This window comes from Pseudopodoces humilis, chromosome 2 (genome assembly GCF_049639895.1).
Source record: "Pseudopodoces humilis isolate 2021_Gansu_Grassland_sample_001 chromosome 2, ASM4963989v1, whole genome shotgun sequence".
NCBI lineage: Eukaryota > Metazoa > Chordata > Aves > Passeriformes > Paridae > Pseudopodoces > Pseudopodoces humilis.
The window spans coordinates 75,064,823-75,088,333 of NC_142201.1; the positions used below are offsets into that span (position 1 = coordinate 75,064,823).

The 23,511-nt window shown below is 36.2% G+C and overlaps 1 protein-coding gene across 4 annotated transcripts in view; it reads right to left on the reverse strand.

The window, feature by feature from the left end:
* Positions 1-23,511, reverse strand: part of YAP1 (Yes1 associated transcriptional regulator) — an 87,567-nt gene that overhangs the window by 13,589 nt on the left and 50,467 nt on the right. The window contains exons 4-6 of one of the 4 annotated variants that reach the window (XM_088051109.1): positions 16,470-16,583; positions 4,037-4,230; positions 2,488-2,535 (exon numbers count right to left, since the gene is read on the reverse strand). In XM_088051109.1, coding sequence (XP_087907235.1) covers positions 2,488-2,535; positions 4,037-4,230; positions 16,470-16,583 — 356 coding nt within the window. The remainder of the gene's footprint in view (positions 1-2,487; positions 2,536-4,036; positions 4,231-16,469; positions 16,584-23,511) is intronic. The other 3 variants (XM_005516210.3, XM_014250804.2, XM_014250790.2) reach the window with 3 other exon arrangements.

The window sequence follows — 23,511 nt, forward strand, 5'->3', positions numbered from 1 at the left end:
ACCCAGCACCAAAAAAACCTGACCGTAGATATCAATCCAACCACAGTACTTTATCCAGGCTACATGGGGAAAAATGTCAGGTAGGATGAGGATGCTGGGCTAGATGACCTTCACCAGTCCCTTCTAACCTAGTGATTGTCTGACATGAAAAGCTCAGAGAGTCAGTTAAAACTTAAGGAACATTTCTCAGATGTTTTTAATCCATCTATACAAGAGATTTCATTAGAGACAAGTTTCAAGAATGACAGTGTTACATAATTTCGTTACAAATGGAAGATGTTGGCAATCACTCTCTAAAACAGACTTAGCCTTACCAGAATTAAGAACACTGAACATAGGAAGATTTAATTTTTAGTATTCCTTAAAAGAACATCTAAAATTTAGCAAGAGAAGCAATTACTCTGCCACCAAGCACAGCTTTATCATCAGGAGAGCAGATAATTCCTCCAAACTTTGTTAATTTTATTCAAAAAGAAAGAAAGACCTGTCAGAAAAGAAAAAGTTGAACAAAGAAATTTTTATTCTTTCTATACGTCTTCCAGATTCACTAGGTCAGCTGTGACTGATCAGATGCACAGACTGGGACTTCAACAGCAGCATCATCAGAGAAGATAGACTACATTTGGCTCTACAGTACAAGGCCTCAAGGAGCATTTAGAGAGCCAGAACCCAGAAGCAGTTCTCTAAGCACTTTCTTCCACCTGTGGCTGATCATTACATTACTGAGGTGATATGAAAACACAAAAAATATATTTAGATGGTACAACACAAACAGTCTAGTATTACAGAACTTTAAATTGATGATTGCCCATTCTTCTACCCAACAGATCACTCACACACACCTTGACTCATTAGCAAGTGCAGACTAATAAAACTGATCCCAGGCAGGGGATGGTAGGAAGCAAGTTTAATACAAATGGAATCCTGATTTTTGTATGAATCCTTTCATCATTTCCCACTCCAAATAAAGCAGAGTGACCACTACATATATATTTAATGAATTATCAGTATAGTCCCTTTGAGTTTTTGCAGTTTTTTAGGATTTAAAGCCATAATTTCAAGAAGTTCCAAAGACCTCGTCTTAGAGATTTAAGTATGAAACTGATAACAAACTTCTCCATTTCTTGTATTTTTTTTTAGCTGGCAACAGGAAGAAATTGGTGGAAGAGTGAACAATGGTATGACTGGGATTCAGGCATAGAAGAAAAAAGAATATACTTTTGGCATACCATAAGAAAAACAACCCCTATGAATGACCTAATTATGACAGAAGATACGGTGTTTTCAACTGGTGTGGAGTCGTCGTCCTTCATTTATTCTCTTGTATACCCACAATTCTTGAGGACTCTTTTTTCTCCTCCAGAATAGGATCTAATATTGATTGATAAGATCATTATGCAGCTAATACTTTGTAAATTAATCAAATTACTACATCTCAATTAAAATGCTTCTGTTTAAGAGCTGCTCTGGTATTGCCAAACAAGAATGTATTTTTTCCATGGTGTCAGCACTAAGGTCTCTGTTCTTCAGAACTAGTAACATAAATTTTCTGGTACTCTTCAGAATGTAACAGTACACCAGTACTCATAGCTTCCAAACAGAGGATACTTTCTTTTATTCTGGTTTTCTTGCCTAGTGCATACAGAGGTTTTTCTTAAAAAACAAAGTACAGTACAAGCCAATATAAATATTGTACTAAGAACTGGTAGATTCAAATACTGTTAGCAATAGTAAACATGAAGTTCTCTCAATAGATCCATAAATTCACCCTTCCAGAAATTCATTCTCTATTCAACTTCTTTAGAGACTAAGAGAAGACCACATTAAACTATTAACTTTGCTTCACATTTTGAACAATTTTATTTTGGTCTGAACTTGAAAGGCTTTTCATACCTGTTGTTTCCTATACAGAAAATGTATCTGTGCAAGAGCCAGTTAAATGTCAAAATGGAAAAATCATATCTGCATAGCAATTATTTTGTTAGTCTAATCTACTAAGTAATTCTGTTATACTATGCATGTTTAAAAATCATAACTATTTCAAGTGACTTTTCATTAAATGATAACAGATATCCTTCTCTAAGATCATACCTGCTTAAACAAACTGATAAGAACATTCATACAAACAGTACTTAAAAGTCACCAACTACTACCTTAGATAGCTTGCTTTAAATAAACATCTTGATGACATCAGGACTGGAACAGCAGTATCCTCAAGAATGCTGAACAAGAAGGTTGTTTTCAATGTAAAAAAATGTGCAATGAATTCCTCATTTGCTCTTAAATATTGATATAAAGTTGTGGTAATGCAGCACTCCTAAAAACAGTGTTAGGGCCGTGACCAGAAAAGTGACTCAAAAATGTGCATGGCAGAGCTTGTTTTTTTTTTCTTTTTTAGAATGTTTTCATGTAGCAGAAAGTTCCCTGCTAGCCTAATTTAATGCTTTCATTTTTCTAATTATGCTGAAACATCAGTTAAGAGCCTACCTGATGTTTTGGAGAATTTGCTGTGCTGGGATTGATATTCCGCAATGCCTAAGAGTAAAAATAAGATGGATAAAAATTACTTTAGCTGCATGGTTTACTATGCAGGCTGTCTTATAAACACCATCTTCTAGTATCAAGCCCCCGAGACAGGCCAGATGAGACAGGATAAGGGAGTTAAGAAACTGTGAAAATCATGACACAGTGAAACAAAACTCAGAGATTTACCAAGGATGCGTATTTGACAGATAAGCTTAATGACTAAGGGGAACAACATGAAGAGAACTGGTTGCCACCTGCTCCAAAGTTAGTCAGGTTCTCAATGACAACTGAGGCAAGAAGACAATTAGAAGGCCTACCTAGAAGCATGCTAGCATAGGGTAAAATGTCTGTTTGTGGATTAATTGCAAAGCAGGAACAGCAGAAGCCCAGGTGCTTAAGCAGAGAGAAAGTCCTGATGCCACCTTTGCAATATATTCTTACCTAGAGTACCACAAAAAGTAATGGCTGTAAAGATGACCCATCTAACACCAAGAGATGCTGAAGATTTCTACAAAACAGTCCTTGACTACAAAGGGGATAACGGGAATCAGATTCCAGGACAGAATACTGCAGGTGATGAAGAAAGAAAAAAGCTGTCTTTGAGGACTTTAAGATATTATCCTCTTCTGATACAAGGCCCATCACCCAAAGTGAAAAGGGAAAGATTTTAGAAGGTTTTCCTCAAAGAAAAGATTAGTGCTTTTTCTGGCAGTGTCAAAAACCCAAAGAAATATCTTAAGTATCTAGCACAGATGGTAGTAACTCTTAAAACATTCAGATTGAACAATTGAAGCAGAAGGCTTAGACAAAAGGAGATCAAGCCCGAATTCCAATCCAGAGATTGCAAAGTCCAGCCCTACACTTTAGTATTTGCTACAGCCATATCCATATAGTGGATAATACAGCCACATCCATATAGTAGAAAATACTGAAAGGCATAGCTTGCAGCCTTATTATGAAGTTTTAAATTCTTCAGCATAAGAAAACCACCGGTTCAAAATGCAGCACAAGTTATTCAGTTGTTCCATGCTCACTCCACCGTTGAAAAGGTAAGATTTTGGCATCTCCTCAATGTATCTTATATAAACTTTAAAAATACTTCAATATCCTACAGACTGCAACATGTCCTAAAACTAAAGACTTTCCTCCACGTAAAAGGGAAAACTAAAGTAGCTGTGGGAAATAACTTTTTACATGACTTGGAACTCAATGAATATGAACTATATTCTCAGGAGGAATATCCAATCACATCAACAGTCCATGCTGTCATCCTTATAGTTTGTAAAGCTTTCTCTTCAAGAGTTTTTTTAGAGGGAGGAAAGCAAAATCCTTGAGTCTAAAAAATCAGGTACTTTCACCACCAAGCTGATATAAATAAGAGAATGAATTCAGACCTATTTAGAATGCAAAGCTTTTTGTACAGTCACTGGTCTTTAAGACTCACTGAAACAACAACTTAGAAAAATCAAAACATAACATACAGAAGAAATAGTGGAAGTAGGTGTCTAACCTGTGGCCTCACCTGCCGAAGCAGTTCTTGATGCTTCAGTCTCAGCCTTTCTTTCTCCATCTGTAGCTGCTGAAGTCTCATCTGTTGCTGTTGATTGGAGCTACTCCCTCCCATCACACCACCCTGGGGACTCTGAGGAGCCAGAGGAGGTGGCTGTTTGACTGGAGCACTTTGGCTGATTCGCTGATTCATGGCTAAGGAACCAAAACAATAAACACTTAAAAAATAAATTCAAACAAACACATGGAAGGAAAGTATTATCCATGAAAGGTATGAAAAAAATCTACAAAATTACAAGGCATGACTGTAAGAAACATGCAGTTACACTGATGTTCGAAGTGTGAAATGTATGCTCATGGTGAGCAATAGATGGGTGTAAAATTAATGCAACAGTCTAATGGTTAAGACTACATACTTGTTCTAAAAGCTGCTGAAAACAGTTTAATGCGCTAACTGGTGAAAAATTCAAAAGTGGTAGTAAAATATTTCAAGTTGAATTAGGAGAATCTCTCTTCTTTCTAATAAACTATTCTCACTGCAGACACAAATAATAAATAACTTGTTTTATTCATGTGAAATCTTAGGTTCATTTAACTTGAAAACACACAGAATGACAAAATGGATCATTTCACTTTTACTGAAAACAATTAAAAGCTACACATTGTGGTGCAAGCAACCAGCATTCACATCCTTGTCACATCAAGATTTTAGTGTTAGAGGCTTCATTTAGAGCTTCTTGACAGGCAAAATTAGAGTTGGTACAGAAATGGCAGATAAATTATACAGCCATAAATACTGATATCAACATAGGAAACATTTTGCTAGTGCTTCATTTTCTTTTACCCCTCAGAACTATGAATTGTATTTTTCCTGGGGAGTGGAGAAGACAAAATGTAACCTTGTAAGCATAATGCACAATGAGAACCCCCCTCTTCCCCTATAAAGGCAAGGCCTAAGACAATTTTATTTTATACAATAATACATGACTGGAATGCACCTATGTGACAGGCCTGATTTCTCCCTCACATGACACCAATATGGTTAAAGTCAACACAGGCACTAGAGTTCCTAGAATGAAAGAGAGAGTGGGAAAGGCTGACTGTATTACAAGGACACTGTTTCCAGGAGCTTTCAGTTTAGAATTAGCTCTCCATCTTGTTCTCTGAAACAGACTGAATCTGTTAACAGTCACAGTACTCTGCAGATTGTATTTGCTGAAGCAGTGATGGGAGAATGGCAGGGATTTTTTTTTTTTTTTCTGGGAAGGGGGGATTATGGTTTATAGAAACCAAGGAAAAAAAAAGAGAGCTTCTTTTAGGATGACAGGGTGAAGTGGGGCAAAAAAAAAAAACATCTGTAGAATTAGTCTGAACTAATGTTTTCATCCTATAGAGGAATCCTGAAATACTAACATTTCTAACTACCATAAGAAAGGAGAACTCTCTCACAAAAAAAAATCTGTACCATCTTTTCACTGAAAAGCCCTTCAGTCTGCACTGTCTTTTGAGTGTTCAATTTAAGGTACAGTAGTGCTGTTCTTCTGTTCCAAGAAAGCCAACGTATATTTATCACATAATACTAAACTAGTTAGAAACCAAACTGCAGTCAACCCTTTCAACTAATCCACTGACCCAGCACAGACTTAACAGTCTAATGGGCAGAACGGTCATTTTCATGAGTCCAAAACACAAAATGTTGTCAAATAGCCTAAAGTGATTTGAAATAGTATTTCATGCAGTTACTTGTTAAAGAGCTTCATACATATGATTGCTAATATGATAAAACTTCCTGTAAGGTAAGTGAACCTGTGAAGTAGGAATAGAAACTGGATCCCAGTACCAAGCAGAGACTACTAGGGCTGAAATTCAGCTCTAACCTACAAGTCTCATCCTGACCCAGGATGAAAAAAATTAGTGGGAAAATGACATTCCTTTGGATCAAGCAGTTGATGTTACAAGACATCTAGCACCACTTCACCATCAGAACTGAACTTCAGGACAGAAGATGACCAGAGTGAGCCAATTAACCAGATCTGCCACATTAGCTGTGGTCTCTGGGCCAGCAACAGGAAGACTGGCCCCAAGACACTAGAAACTGGTAAGCAGAAGTTCTAACAGCAGTCCTGTAAGGACGTGGACAGCCAATATTTAACTACAAGGACCAGGAGCTCCAATGGACAATATCTGCTGGAAGCTTGACAGCAATTAGACAACCTTTGTATATCAAGGCTTTTTTTTTACAGTTTTAGACAAGCTAGACATGACAATGCTAGAATGGGGAACAGATCTCCTTTCTCTCCAAATCTGGAACCAGGACCATGCCTTTTGCTCCATATATCTTACTCTCTTTCACCTTATAAGCAGAAATGAAGGGATTAGTAGGGGACAACAGAAAACAGCCTTCTGCTTAGTTAATTCTGCAACCCTATCCAAAGTCTGTGCTACGCCTTAGAAGTTCCAGGATCCATACCCTGCTATTAAACAAGATGGAAGGTCAATTACAGTTTAAAGTCAAGAGGGAGAAAAATTAGAAAATTACAATCACCCGAAATGAGCACATCTAAGTTAAAAGCAAACTAGCTTGTAAAATTAAAGTATCCAAAGCTGAAAAATGTAAATTTTCTTCTGGTTTTCTTCTGGTTAAAAAGGCTCCATTTATAGTCTACTCCCCAGTTTTCCCATGAATCATGGTTTCAGTGTCCTACCTCAATGAAGTTCACAGGCAAGTCATGTTACAGATAACCTCATAAAAATTTAATAGTGTCTAACCTTAGTTAAACACCTCAGTCCAGTATCACTAACATTCCTTCAACATGTTATGAATTTGTTTTTCCTGCATGCACCATACAAGTATCACTTCTCCACAAATAGGCAGCTTTGCATTTCCTGCTCTGCCACTTTCTGCTCTTTTTATTTTATGTATGTGTGTCTTTCTGACAGCTGCTTGCATATTTCTGTTCTCTCTGACCACTGTTTGCTCCATTCTTCTCATCTACTGACTTTGCAATTTTAACTTTAAGAAAGAAATCATGTTTCTCTGATATTTTTCACTTTATTCCCTCATCCTAGATCCCCAAAATGTCCTCTAATGTTAATTTTGAAAGTCATATTTCTAACTAAAAGAATATCTAAAGCAGGAGTATCACAAGATACAAAGACTTTGGTGTATACTTAAAATTCATCAATAAATATTAGGAGATAACTTAATGATATGATTTAGTAACTATTTGGAAACTGAAGCTAAAATTCCAGTTTCTAAATTATAATTATTATTATTCACAAATTTTGGTTAAAATTAAAAGGATGTTTCTGAACATTTTATTATTTCAAGAAAGAAAATGCAAAAGACTTCAAATAATAAGATTTTTAACTGTCCATAGAACAGATAATAGAGATGTTTTTATATGAGCAAATTCTTTTTAACCATGAAATTAAGCTAAGTTAGGATATTAGAAGATGCTGCTAACTGAATTTTACTGACTTAATATATCCAAATGAAGAACCAGTGAAAAAACCACAAAAATAGTATTGATTATTTTCATACACCTTGGTGATTACACAAGTGTGTTATCTTTAAGGGAAACTCAAAGAAGAATGTAATTATCTATAATTTCCAACACAATATTTAGTGAAAAGAGGGAGGGAAACACATCTTGTTTCAAGTGACAGGAAAAAACAAAGGGTTTTAAAGTTTTTTGTTGTTGCTTTGGGGTTGATTTTTTTTGCTTGCTTGTTTTGTGGGTGAGTTTTTATTTTTTTTCTTTTTACATTCCTATTCCCCATTACTTACCAGGACATGATGGCAGAAATCTGCACTCTAAAGAAGATGCTTATCAGATAGAAGATTTTATTTTTTTTCTATACCTCATGCATTTGTAATGATCAGCACATCATTGTAATGATCATGCACAGCTCTTTTCAAGCACTTCAAATTCAAAGGCGAAGAGCTTCATTTTATCTATCAGCTAGGACTTACCAGTTTCTAATGCGTCCTGTTCCTTACCTTCCATGGCTATGGAAAGCATTTAAATAAGGGGCTCTGCACCCACACAGCAGAGGCTGCAAAGACCTCACAGGCAGAGCAGGAACAAACAAGTCTTTGTTTCTAGAAGAGGGGGGATTTGAGGGAGGAGGAGGGGCAGACAAGTTAAAAAACACGGGCAACTTAAGACAATAAAAAAGATCTTGTCCTAAAATATGGCTTCACAATCTGCAGTCAATTGCAATTGCTGCAATACGGTTTTGACAAAATTACTGGACTTCAAATGCTACTCATTAAATGTTCTACTGTCAACAGCAGAAATGTCTCTTCTGTACTGTACCAGAAAATACCTGACAATTCCTGAAAAAGGTTTAGACTGTTGTCTACATTCACGAAAAAAAAAACAAAAAACCAAAACCACAAAATCGAGAGAGAAACAATTACCAGGCATTGATGCTAGAAAGAAAAAGCCAACAAATTTTTAACAACTCAAACTTAAGAGGCTAATTTCTCTCTCAAGATCCTCTGTCAATTGAAAATCCCAAGTCCCAGGGCAGTGACAGTTTGCAGTAACACAGCATCTCTCCCCTATGCAGAATTACATGCAAAGACTGCACCCTTAATGATTAGTAGACACAGCTGAATGTTTGATGTTTCTTTCTTACATATAATTTCACCCTTCAAAGGTAAACCTAATTTTAATGTGCAAATTTGAAGACATTATTTAGCTGAACAAACAACGAGAAAAAAGATCAGGATGTGAGCATACTATAGCTGACTGTCCTTACTAATAAGAATCAATGTTTTCATTGGGGGAACTAAAAAAAAACCAAACTTGTCCCGTTCAGCTTCACTTTGAAACTAGACAGCTATTGTGCATCATTTTTGGATATAGTCAGGTTTTTACCTGGTGCTAGTTTGCGACACTTCAACAAAAGCAAAAATCCTCTTTGATTACATTTAAAAGAGCTATGAAGAAAAACAAAAATACCAGCAGGATTTAAAAGAGTCTCAGAAGTAATAAAAATACATTCCAAGGGGCTTTTTAAGAAAGGTTTGGTACAACAAGTTGTTGTTTAATCAGAATGTAAGTCATGTTTCTGGATTGCACTTTACAATATATTGCTACATTACTCTAAGGAAATCCCAATCACAGTTTTATAATGCTGATGTTATGAAACAACCTAAAAAATAGCACAATAAAATATTCCATTGCTTTTAGTCTCTGGTTCGTCTGACAGCCCTGGATCTTAGAGTATGGGGGAAACCACAGACTGTTCTCTGGGTTCATTTTGCTGCGTTAAGTGTACAAACAAATCTTAGTGTCTTAGCAAACAGACATATTCAAAGACTCTTGAGCTGAACTTTTGGTTAAAGCAAGATATATCCAACGAAAAAACTATTACATAATCATGTCCAAACTACAGATTGGTTACTCTGCATTTATCAACTAGTTTCATTCAAACTGAATCAGTATTTTAATTTTTGTTTCACTACCACTACCGCACCTGCTGTTTGAAACAATATAAATTAAGTTCCTTCTTCTTTGACAAATCTGCCATTGTTTTTGAAGACTTTCTGTATCATCAAATGTAGATGTGCAATAGCTGGACTGACAGAAGCACTGTTAAGACTACAGCAAGTACAGCCAGACTCTTGAACCACTGGTAAGTAAACCAGAGTAAAATGCTGTGTCAGTTCTTTTCCTCTCATAGCAGTAAACAGCAGATTTTATAAAGCACTTTCACTCAATGTATGCCAGTTTCAGAAGAACTGAAACATTCTGGCTAGACAGAAAAGCAATTATAAATTATATTCAGCAGTAAAGCAAGTTAAATAAGTAGCTTTTAGGAACTTCTGCTCAGTGCACACATATAAAACAAAACACTTTAAATAATGGGATCTTACTAAAACACTCTTTAAACTCTTTACACAACACTTTTTCACTTTTTAAAAATAAATCAATTTTTATTTTGGAAGGCTAAACAAGTTTTAAATTACTTGACTTACAGAATGCAACTGACTCTGTACGTATTAGTACTACAGAACTATATAAGACACACTGCATTGGACAGATTACGAGAAGAAATATGAACTTTTTCTAAATTTTAAATTTAAATTCTATGTATGCAACACTGAAGATTACAGTAAGTGCAGGAATCTGAGCTCACCAAAGCCCCATATGTCTGTCCACTGACTCTCTGGCAAAATGTATTTAATGAAAGCTAGTCCACATGTTAGACCAAAGTTTAATCAGCGAAGAGTCTACATAAGGCTATTAGATGTGAACAGTTTCACTATTTAATCACCACATAATACTTCCTGGGTTAACTAATGAAAAGACAAGCTTATTCACAATTTCTTATAAAAATAATGCGATAACTTTTTAAATGTAGGTTTCCTTTAATTTATTTGAGTGGGACAAACCCTGTATATATGAATCTGCACATTTTCATCTTTCTTTTTAAATTTTTGTCATAAGCCCATTAGAAATGATTAAACAGAAATTCCAAAACCCAGTAAAACCCAGCGTAAAAACAAAATCAACAGTATACTGTCAAGAAACATGTCTATATATAAGAAACTACCATCATGTTTCAACATGATTGAATTCAAAGACAAAAAACCTGACGTGTCTTTGAATTTAAGATCATATATGATTAGCTATAGACTATATAATTACTGTGTGTATATTTAGATTGCAGATAATGAATCGTTTTCAAAACCATCCACCTTCAACTTTTAACACAGTATGCTCATTAACAGGAAAGTGCAAACTGCTGTATTAGAAGGATATGGTGGAAAAAATGTCCCTGTTTGGAGTGCAGTTTCCTTTCACTATCACAGCTGCTCAGCACAACACTGCAAGCATGCATGATTTTTACTGGTACCCAGACATCATTAGCAATAAACCTCCTTTCTCTAACAGGATAAAATTACTCTGAAAACAAAACAAACCCCAAACCATGAATAAGCTTACATAAGCCTACTATCCTGATAAATTCTTAAGGAAAGTGTGGGTTTCTCTTTTTAATAGTCTAGAAATATTCTACCAAAAGTAGGTAACTGCATCCTGACACAATACTTGTGGAGAGATTTAGTGATTTCTTCACTGAGTTCAGTTAAGAGGTATAAATACAACCTGCTTTCAAACAAACCAAGACTTTCTGATATAATCATACACAACAAATAATTATTTATCATCATTACCATAAGGCAGCACCTGCCTTTTACAAAAAGATGCTTACCAGAGAAATTTTATCTGTCTCTGCAGATTTGCAGAAGGCTTTGACAGAAGTCAGTGGCTCACTGAAAACTGATGCTGCTTCATCTGTACACATCTCTGACACACATATCAAATACAGAAGTCTTTACCGCATCCTAAGTGATCTCCTGAAACTGTTCTTCTGGAAAACCAGACAAGGAAGTGAAAAATCTAATAGCACTAGACCCTTTCAGATGAGTCAAATCCTCTTTTGTTTTACAGAGTATGTAAAGAGGATATGCCATTGCATTTGCAGATCAAAACCACTTGTGGCTCATGCTCTGCTTTTTGTGCAAAAGACTGTAGGCAGGTCTGGAACTTAAGAAATCTAAAATGCTATTACAATCAGACATAAGGTCTGGGCTTTTTTTTTTTTTTTTAAACTAGACAAAGGCCAAGCCCCTATTTTCCTATCTAGAGTTCCAGTTCTATCTTGTCCAAAAATCTGCATCTTGAAAGGCTCCTACAAACTAAATTGAAGGGACATATATTAAACAAAGTGATAGACAGGTAAGGAATAAGAAAGCAACACTATGGAATACCTCCTTTTAATTTCTGATACTTACAAATTAGCAGATGCTGTGAAGCTTAAGCTTTTAATTGAATTTCAAGCTTGTTGTGTGTTTGCTTGCTTTTTCTTTAAACAGAAATGATAAATATGTTTCAATGGAATGTACATTTTACTACACTGTTTCTGAACAAGCTCTTTTCACTTTTTCAAAGGTGCAATGTTTTTATACTACAAAAAAAAAAAGGAAGCATAAAAACCTGATGTGCATTCTCTGTAATCATACTGTCATCATCCATTTTATTTCATTTCCTAATTATGAAGTCAAGCAGCTACTGTGCAAAGAGGCCCTATGGCACTTTCCATAATGATATTAAACACTGTTTTGCTTTACCTTCCCCCTCATCCGAAATTAATTCGGCACTTCAAAGAACATTATTAACTTTATCTCTAAGTGGGAGTGATAAAGTCATGGGAGTGATAAAGTTGCGGTAGTGATTTCAACCTGAGGTCACATATTTTTCTTCATACCCCATTATCACAGCTCCAACAATTGAAAAACCAGAAGGAAAGAGACTGGGAGTGTGCAACACTAGTATGACCACTAGCTACAAGCCTTTAAAATCCAAGTTTAGAATAAAATAACAAGGAAACTGAAACAATATCTTGTTTTACTCAAATCACTACAGACATTTCTCTGACTACTCTACTGGAGTAGGAAGGTCTCCACACCAAACTTAAACCAGCAGAGACTTGGAAATCAACTGCCAGTTTCCAGTATTTTCCCACTTCAACTTAATCTTTGAATTTAATATATTAAGCACCCTTAAAGGGAAAATTATTTAAGGTTGCATTTCAAAACCAAGTCCTATCATTGGCAAACAAATAAGAATTAAAATCTGTTTAATGGTATTGGATACAAAAGCCAATTTTTAGAAACTTACAGCAAAAAAGCTGAGCAATTTTAAACTTCAACTGGTTCTAGGAAATTTGATTTTATAGGAAAAGCAGATGTTCTTCTATTTCACCAACTCCAGCCACTCAGAATATAGAGCTGACCTGCTTCCTATCCAGATGTTCTTTGAGTACCAAGAAAGTGCATTATGTTACCTGAAAGGCTTAAAAATCCAGTAGGATCTGTGAAGAATGACCAATGAACAACAGCAGAAAAGACAAAACAGTCCAAAGGACAGTCCAATTCCCTCAAAGAAAAAAAAACCAACCTCTTTTAAGTAAAAAAAAACAACCAAACAAACCAAAAACAAGGCAATTTGAAGCATCTTACTATGAGGCCTGCAAAGGCACTGAGAAGGTAGGACAGCATGTTTTTGCCAGATGCTTCACTAGACAAGAATCCTGCTGACACAGGCCTAAGGACCAAACCCCTCCCATCCCAACTCCTTTGATCCCAAGTCATCTTTTATGACTGCCTGTGCTTGGCATAAGAAGACCCTCTATTCATACTTCGTTCTTTCCTAGATATAAAAGTCTGTGAATTGCCCTAACACAAAACTGTTTTAAAGTTGTATTTGTAGACTTGGAGCATAAAAGTCTAAAGCCACAGGACTTCACTGACACTTAAGTGGTGTAGCCAAAGACCTCTAATCCATTTCAAAGATGTTAGACTTCAGTCTTGGAATGAAGTTCTTACCTTCAACTTCGAGCACTCAGGTTTTAGACACAACCTACCCTGCAGCTGTTCTGATAGAGGCTCTTTTCTGATGCATTATTTCTAAAAGCCTGCTCCAAGAAAGAATACATACTGACTACATTCTTTTATTTTCTTTTTAAAAGCATGAATGTTATACCAAAATGCCCCATAACAAGTCAACCCACCTAAAATATTTTTTCCAACTGATTCTCTTTCCCCTCTCTCTTTTCTAGCCACAATAATGGAAAATTCCAAGCCCTATTTAAAAAAAGAGCTGTATTCACACCTAGTAGAGAAAATAAAGTTGAATGCAAAGCTTCCATCTGATGAGGAACATACAGAGACATAAAGGCTGTCTCCCTGGAAGCTGGGAATTCAGAAGTAATAAGGGCAAGACTCTTCATACCTTCTGCTTCTGAATACTGGAACAGAGGAGTATGTTTGCACATACCATTCAATAGCTTTGTTTTCTTCAATGGTTCTTAAGATTGGTGAAAGTGGCAGAGGGAGAAATTAATTCCTCCTTCATTTTCAATCCCATTAGCATCACTGTAATAAACAAAAGCTTCAACAAGACAAAGATGAATTCATTTTGCTTCTGGACGTATTAGTAGTCAAAAGTATTTAAAGCCAAGCCCTTTTATTAAAGCACAGTGATAGAAAAGGGTATGGTCATCCTCAGGGGAAAAATATCAACAGAAATTTCAACCTATATTAAGCATGGAAAGGTAAACTTCTGAGTCATTCACATGCTATTTAGGGTCACAGCACATATTTGTTGAGGATCTCCACATGGTAAATAAATGCAAGGCTCAGTAATTTAACTCTGTCAAACAGATTTTTTTTTTTCTTCTTGACTGCAGTGACTTAAGGAGGTCACAAGTAAGAAAGCAACAGGAATAGAATTTTCTTGGCTCAAATGATAAAAACATAAACCACAATACAATGAAAATGTAGGTTTTCAAGGAAAACTCCTTCAAGCTCAACAGCAGCTAGCAGCTTGTCTCTATTTACCGTCACTCTAGATCAGAAGAGCCCACATACTTTTTTTCCTTTCCTGCCCCTTTCAGTTACACTTGAGCTCTTTGACTGAAAAGGTCTGGAACAGATTAAAAGTCCGACCACAAAATAAAGAGCTTTGGCATGTACTCAAGTCTGTCTGGGATACACATACACAGTGGGCCCAAAAAGGGAAGCTATGCAGCAAGAAACCCTTAATCAGTCTTTTGGACATTTCTAACTTCTTTCAGTTTAACTGCAAAGCCTTAACATTTGATGGAGTTTCAGTATGCACAAGACAAGCAGCTTTTGCCTTTAGAGTTGGACCACTCTATTTACAGGAATACAAAATAGTTGTGAAAAGTAAGATTCATGTCACTCACAACCTCTGTCCATTAAGGCATTTTCCACACCCTTTTTTAATTCCAGCTCATCTTTGGAAACTATAAAGTAATGCATGTAAAGAAAAACAGATATCCTGCAAGATTACCTGAGTAAATATAATTGCAAAAGGCAACACTGATTTTCAAAATGACTGCTTCCTTTTCAGCCTTATTCACATACTAAATAATTGTGGAGTTGCAAATTACCCACACACTCCTCTTGCAACATGCAAACAGGTCTGTAGCTCTGGCTGGTGTTAAAGCCAGCGTGGACATTTGCCAAAGCTGACACCCCACCTTTGGGCTCAAGTTGCATAGTGGTTCAACCTGTCTACAAACTGGTGAGCAGTTTATAAACAAAGTGTAACAATCAAAGTGTTCCGTAGGAGTAAATGGATGTTTTAAGTAAGCACTCAAGCCTACAAACTAAAAATGCAGAATTTCTAACAGACATTTCAGTAAAACAAAGCAGAACAGTGACTGTTGAGTTTTGCAGCTCTGTATTTATATGGCATTCATGGAGTTAATGCCTCTCCCAAAAGGGGCCCACAGTTGTTGTTAGGTCAACCCCTGTAAAGCTTCAAAGGTTTTGCATCCCCTCAGCCTGACCTACTCAGCGATCTGCACACTGTTTTCATTTAGCTGCACTGAGTCCAAGAGCAAAGCCTGAAAACCACAATGATCTCTTCTTTCTTTTTTTTCACTCCTACTGTTTTTCCATGGCTTTGGAAAAATAACTATAATCCAAAGGAGTTGAAAATAGTAAGTTATTGGGAAAACAAATCAAGGGCAAGCTAATAAGGTTGACACACACAGGTCATAGCTTTACAAAAAAACAGAAAATTGTAATGCCATAATAAATATATCACTTGGACAATCTATGAAAGTAGTTAAAGGCTTCACATTGTATATGACTTCTATTCATAGTCATCAGTGCCAATATTTTATAGAAGAGTTTACAGTTCTGCTCTTTATACAGATCAAACAACATTAGTGAAAAAATTATATAAAAGTTCTTTTTTGTTGAATTTCTCCATCTAGACTTTGTGATTGTTACGTTACTATTTCTATTTCCAATATTACATAATCTTTACCCCACAAAAAGGTTATTAATGTATGAGCAACAAAACTAGTAATTCCTCATCATATTGTTTAAAACAGAAAGTTTTGTCATGATAATCACTGTGACAAGCTGGAATTATAAGCTGGTATATGTTTCAAGTGTATTTAAACAGCAGGAACTATTATGTGACAATGCCCTCTTAAAATAGCCCAAAGGAAAGTAAATATTTGTTTAGGAATTAAAAGATTCTTCTGCAGTAAAGTTTTGATAATTTAAAGGGACAAGTGAGCTTGAGTGAAACTGTCTCAATAAGTAATTTCTGAATGCAACCACTTTGGGGAACTGTATGGATCATATGGCAAAATACCAACCCGTAGCATTAGAAACTTGGGTAACATACAGTCCTGAAGGATATAAGCTAATAGATTTTGTCTTAAAAAATAATTATAATAATTTAAATAAGGCCTCTATAACTCAAAATATATTTTAATTGTACTATGAGAGGTTTTCAAAATATGCCTGCAAAATTAAAGCTGAGTGAACTGAAGCAAATCAAGAATTCTGAATTGAGATGAACTTTTACCAAAGCGTGGGTCAAGCCTTGGGTCTAGCCAAGATGTGGTCTTGTTCTTATGGTTTATGTAGTAAATTTCTCCATCCTGGGTCATAGCTTGTTCCCATCCATCGGGGAGTGGGCCTGAAATATAGAAGGAAGGAGTTGATGGCGGGCTCTTGTTTGCTCCAGCTGAAATTGATCTAAAAAAAATTTTAACATTTTACATATATAACAGTACATGAAACAGAAGAGTTTCAAGCTCATTTCTGGGATTAAGGGCGAAGTAGTGCTGGGTGGGAAACCAAGGAACAGGAAACATTTCTATTATTTTTATTTAGGATTTGGACTTTAATTTTCAAACTTATCTGCACTCTTTCAATATGCTTTTGACATATAATTTTCCTATAGCATTCTAGTATAAAACCAGCAATAAATCAAGCCTGCCAGAATGAAACCAGCATGAGCACCAGGAAAAAGACACATAGAATAATTCCGCTTCTCAGAGGAAAGTTCATCTAGTGATTATGACACAGCAGCAGCAACAAACTAACACTGAGGAGATCCTGAAATGTTCCTGTCTTTCACAAACAATTAAAAAAAGAAGTAACAAAACTCATTTCCCTCTAACCTCATACTCTAACTTTTGGTGAAGCATTCAAGGCTTAAGCAGACAAAAATGCAAACCTGAAGAACAAAGCAGGCAAACAAGCAATGACAAAGCAAAGGCAAGCAAACACCATAAGCAGCCACAAAGAAACAGTGCTATGAACAGCAGTGCAACGCCTCTAAAAGCAGAAAGGCACACAGAGGAAAAACTATTTCTAGAAAATGGTCAAAGGAACATAATGATGTTGTGGAGTCCACAGCTGATGTCTGAACACAGAACCTGAGGAGTGGTTCCCATCAGCAGCTTTCAAGAAACTACCTTTCATTCCTATACAGTTCTTAAACCCCTCATTCCCATCTCTATATGATCATTCACCCGTATGTTCACTATATATCATTCACCCGTACTTTGCTTAGACTGAAAACTATTTTAAAAAGTTATATTTATCTCATCTTATCTGCCAGGTGCTTTACAAATACATGGGTTTTGAATTTTTATACTCACATTGACATGGACTTTTAAAAATATCTAAATTAGGTACAGGAAGATCTTCCCTGTAGTTTAGATTTAAGTGCAACCCACAAATTATACAAAAGATTTACTACACATGTTAAGGATGTAAAAGAAATTAGAACAAAACCTGCTGTAGCATCAAGCCATTGTATTTCAAGTTCTACTCTTCCTCAGTGTAATACAGTAATACAACAGCAGAAGCCATCTGGCTGTTAGGCTTGGACTAACAGATTATTCTGTGTAATGTAAGATTCCCTAAGTATACAGAAACATCATTATTTCACACACAATATTCAGATATACCCAAATATATGCATCTATCTGATAATTGTCTACAATATCAGTCTTTAAACTACATTTGCTCTTGACTGTAACTTTGTCCCAAAGTCATGCTCCTACTGAAGAATTAACTCTAAAGCTGGGAGGAGAGGTGGGGAGGATAGATTTGTTTGCTTAATCTCAAAAGATGTTCTTGGAGAAATGTCAAAATGAGTAAAAAAATAATTCAGTTGCATTCCAGTAATATCCCAAGGCATAACCAGGACAGGAATTTCTTACTGTGGTCTTTGAAGATCCCTTGCAAACTACATTTCTAATTTAAACTTTCATTTTGGCTCAGAAAACAAAGCCCTTCTCTAACAACTTCACTACATCATTAGAGCTGCATATTTTCAAGTAAGGAAAAACAGTGAACACTAGACATTTTCTTACCACCTCTAATGCTCATAAGCTTTAAATGTTGCCTACAAGTAATGAGTACCTCAGCTTTTATCAGAAGCTAGTGAACAGAACAGGCAAGAAAAGAGTGACAATACTGCAAATAATTCTTAAACCCTAACATATTCACTGTACAAAAGGACTTTAATGGAAAAATGAAAGCTCCAGTGCAAAGAACACTGTATTTTGTTACCATACCCAAAGACCAGCCAGCTAATCAGTGAGATGTTTTTTTTATAAAACTGGGGCACAGGAGCACAGACACATGCCCCCCATCATCCATGTGTAGAAGCCAATGAAGAACCAAACCCACTCCTTTACTGCTGAGCCAACACACTAGCATTGCAGTGCAGGCAGACCTTCTCACTACCATTCTCCTCAGAGTGCTGCTAAGACACACAGCCCTTGGAAAAACTCAGCAAGAAATCCTTTGTGAACTGCAAAGCCAGAAAAACCTCCTTTGACTTTAGGGAACAAAACCAGCCATGGGGTGTCAGTCCTGCTGAACGCTGAAGTCTGTACTGGTCCAGCATGTTCCTTTGTAGTGAGTAAGAACAAAATTCCTTTGAAGAAGGCTACCAGGAGCTGATCACTTCATCCATCTGGTGGAATAATGCTACCTATAAGATTCAGAGTTCTGATGAGTACTAGCTTGCTACTTGAGACAAACCTGGGCAAGGTTCTCTTTCTAAATAAAACGTACTGCTGTGGAACAGGACAGAAAGGTCCATCTGCTCACCTGGCTGTCACAGCAGCAAGCCTTCCTTGCCAAGTGCCATAAATGACTGCAAAAGCAGAGCTTTTATCTCTAGAAACTTTTGGCATTAATAACGTAGCTTTCTTCCTTGGACAACAAACTGCTCACATGTTTCTGCTGCCATCCTTACATACGGAAAAGCTAGTTCAAAAATTGAAATTATTGCCTTCTGTAAATCCTGTTTGGTTTTGTGAGTAATTGTGAAACTAGATGACAGGTCTGATTTTCTAAATGGTCATTTGACAAACTCTGTATTAGAGGCAAGTACCAGAGGAAAAAACTAAACCCATGCTGAGGAACAGGAGACACATTCACCCCGAGCACCTAGGAAAACTCCTTAGCAATTATATGCCCATTTTCCCCCAAAAGGCTCAACAGGAACAGAATTTTCAGCATTAGCTTTTGTGACCTAGGTTACCTAGATCCTATATTGCTGCTATTCAGACCTTCTCACTAAAATTTCCATAGTTACTGTTGTTCATGTTGTACAGAAACAGCAATACTGGATCTAATCAAAAGTCCATTTAGTCCAGGGATCTAGCCTGGGGAGATGGACAGATCTTGTTGGTTGCTGAAAGTAGCCCATTTAGTGACTGTCACACTCTATAAACTTTTAAATAAAGCACCAAATACATATAGAGACCTAAAAGGTATAGAGGCTATGAGTAGTCAATTGGTCTCCAAGCATGCTGGGCACTGGAACAGGCTCCCCAGGAACGTGGTCGTGGCCCCAGTCCTGACAGAGTTCAAGAAGCATTTGGACAATGCTCTCAGGCACATGGTGTAACTCTTGGGGATGTCCTGCACATGGCCAGGAGTTGGACTCGATGATCCTTGCAGGTCCCTTCCTTATCAGGATATTCTGTGATTCTATCACAAGTTATTCATTGAGCCAGTTTCTGTCAGCTTACTAAGTGCCAAAATATCTCTCCTTCAAGTACTTCCCCAGTCTCCCCTCCAACTTCTGTAAATATTTAGCACAAACTATATCCCTGTGACATGGTCCCCTACTAGTTGTCTTTGGTGCCTCCTATGACAATTGAACAGCATCACAACTATAAGTTTAGAATTCTATGAAATAATTTGCGCAGGGAGATACAATCCTTCTAGACAGGGAACTCAGCCTGCACTCTGGTACTTTTAAGGACAAAGTTACCAAAAAATTAAATTCTAATTTCCAAATGTAAGCCATCTTTACAGAACTACTGATAAGCCATACCTCTGTAACTAAATATTTATATAATGGTGTAACTTCATACAAATAACATGTAACTTTAAAACATGTTAAAACACAAACTCTGTGTGCATGTCTTTGGTGCATGCACTTTTTATGAGGTTTTTTTTTTTTAAACTTTCTCATGTGCCATGGAATCTGGAATGCAAAGCAGAGCTTGCTGCTGGCAGATAGAAAGGAACTGGAAGAGCAATAGAAGCAAAAATGTAGCAGAGATTCAACCTATGCTGGGATAAGAAGTGAATCTTGCAAGACTATAGTTCCTAAGGCTTAATTTTAAAACAAATGTAAACAAAGCCATATTTTATCAATAGGTCAACACATTTAAGAGGATATCTCTATCTACCAACTGAATATGCATGGACAACCTAGGAACTAGAATACCTATGTTCAACAACAGGAATCACCTTCACCTAATACAAACATTGATCTCCAAGACTTTTCCTAATCTTCCTCTGTGAAAGCTGAACTTTTTCCCTTCAGTCACTGTGGTTCTAAAACTTCCAAAATTATATCAGTCTACAAAATTTACTTTACACCTTTATCCTGTCAAATTAGTATAAAAAGACACTATCTAAAAAGGTGTGGGTAAGGAAAAAATGAACATCACTGCCATGCAGATACTTAGAAACTCGAGTTTCACAACAAATCATAGAGTTGACTGTACACAAAACAGAATTCTGTAGTATGACTGGCTACATAGGAGCAATAGACAGCTGACATGAGCAAGGATCTAAGAGAAGAGCTAGAACTTGTTTTAGTTATTGGCATATTCCTTCCTACCCTCCTGTACCCGGAGAATTATGAATTCAAGTGTCCACTTTCTTACTAACATTTAACATGGCACTACAGTCTTACCTTAAGAGACAATGGAATTGCACTACATCTACAAACTTTCACCAGGAAACACAATTCAAAACTGCCATGTAAGAAGGAAGACATAAGAGGATAGAAACACAATCTGCTCCAAAGCTAATTATCTACGGTCTATGCGCAAGGGGAAGAGGCTAAAATATGCAGTCGAGCATGATTCAAGCATGATTCAGGAAGTAAAAGTATCTGAAAAACAGTGGTATATAAATACAATTATCCCATCTCTGTTGTATCAACTGTAATTGTATATGAAACAGCCTCTGTTTATTTTCAAATGTATAACTTTATCTCAGTAGGAAAAGTATAGGAGATGTTCCTAAGAAGAAAAATGTACCATTATTACTACCTTTTTGTTTGTTTGTTTTAAATGAAAACAGAAAAAAAAGTTTTTTCTGTTCTTTCTCTTTTCCTTTAAGGGAAAAATATGGTTAGAAACATAATGCAAAACAATCAGAACAGTCACAATTAATTTCTATATGTATGTGGCATATTTACAATTAACAGGCTTATTTCATTTCCACTACTGAAAATGCAATCCTATTTCACAGATTAACCAACAAGTGTCATCTAAAAGAGCACTGTGCTGCTTCTCTGCATACATATGGCCCAAACTAGTTGGTTTACATGTGTAAGATTACATTTACATGTGTGGATTACATGTAGCAAGCTAAGTTAAGAAAGACTGAGACAAAAACCCCCTCACTTTTCACACACTGATGACTTCCTATAAAGGATGTAGCTAACTAACACTCATAGAATAACTCATTCACAAAAATCATGCCTGGAATAGATAAAACTGGTTCCGATATACATTTCCTTGAAGAAATGTAATTTGCAGGAAGATACCCGGGTTCTCATCCAGTCTTAAGCGCCTCAAGAGACAAAAGTTCTTAAGACAGATAACTTAAAGATTTCAATCTCATGCTAAACTACATCTTGCCCATTTTTATATTTTAACAATCTTTTTACTTGCCCATATCTCATCTTTTCTGAGTTCTTCTTCCCTATTTATCCAAAAAGAGAATAGGTTTATCTCCAACATGCACACATCAGATTTCAGACTTCTCTCACTACATCTTCAGTTTGTTTTCCTGTTCTTAATTTTAGCTAATGTCAAGAATTCTAATTCTGGCTAAATGGTTAAAGCTTCTAAAGGCTCTCAGGACAGCTCCCAGAAATCTCACATGTTTCAGCACAGTAACTGACTTACAGGCTCCTGCAGCAGTAGACTAGAACTTGGACAGTAACTTTAAGGGCTAAAATAAACGAGCACCATCCAAGTTGTGTACAGAAAGGAAAATATTCTCCTTTGTGGCATTTCAGACACTTTTTTGCAGTGATCTCCAGCTGTCACAATACTTACACTCGTTTTTTCCCAATATCTTTCATGAAAGGCTCTCATGCACTAGGGTATGTTTCACTGCCAGCAATATTTCTAACAGGAAATGTCTGTCTTAAAGGTCTCAACTTGATTTCCCAGTTCTAGAGCATGAATACCCAAATTAGAACATTAAGTAGTCCTAAATCTGAGTGCCAACATCATGACTGTAAGTTCCATTGTGCTGAAGTGCTACATAAGTTACTTGACTTTTCCATTTCTCTCAAAGATTATTCAAGAGGCTACCAAGGAAGCATAAGCTAAAGTGAACTCAGTAATAAAAAGTAACAAAACCAGGTATAAGAGACTTTAGTAAAAACAAATATACATTCATAATTTAAAGTTAGTACATAAACATTTGCCAGATCAAGTATCAGATCAGAAATGCACCCAATAAGTGCAGGTTTGGTATTATTTAATTCAAAGCAGACTTTTGTTAATAGCAAATAAGGGTAAGCAAGTGTATCCAAAGAGCGAGTTCCAAGTCATATTACCTCAACTGACTTAAGCTTAAAAAACCCTAAGACCACATAACATGTGGTGTAATTCAGTATACACAGGAGCTCTGAGTCCTTCACACAAGTTATCAGGTTCAGAGCACTGGGGGGAAAAAAAACTTCACAGGATTTTCAGTTGATATTCAACACAGTATCATCTGTGAAATTAAAAATAAATGTTCGATGAACTTGTATGCAAGTAAGTGCTGTCTCAAATCACAAGACAACCCACTTGCACATTTCAGCTCTTCTTTATTGCATGAACAACAATATCTATGCAGCATCACTCTCTACACACTTACATCAGGCAATTACCCGTAATTTTTTCATGTTCTTTAAAAATAATCCTTGTGTCCAGATTGCTAGCTTATTTTCTATTTTGTTACCACACTGCTACAATTTAACAGTACAATTTTTTTTGCTAAGGACCCTTCATTTCTTTCTAAGTACATAAAGTGATTCCTACTTTACTATCAATATTTTTCCTGTCAAT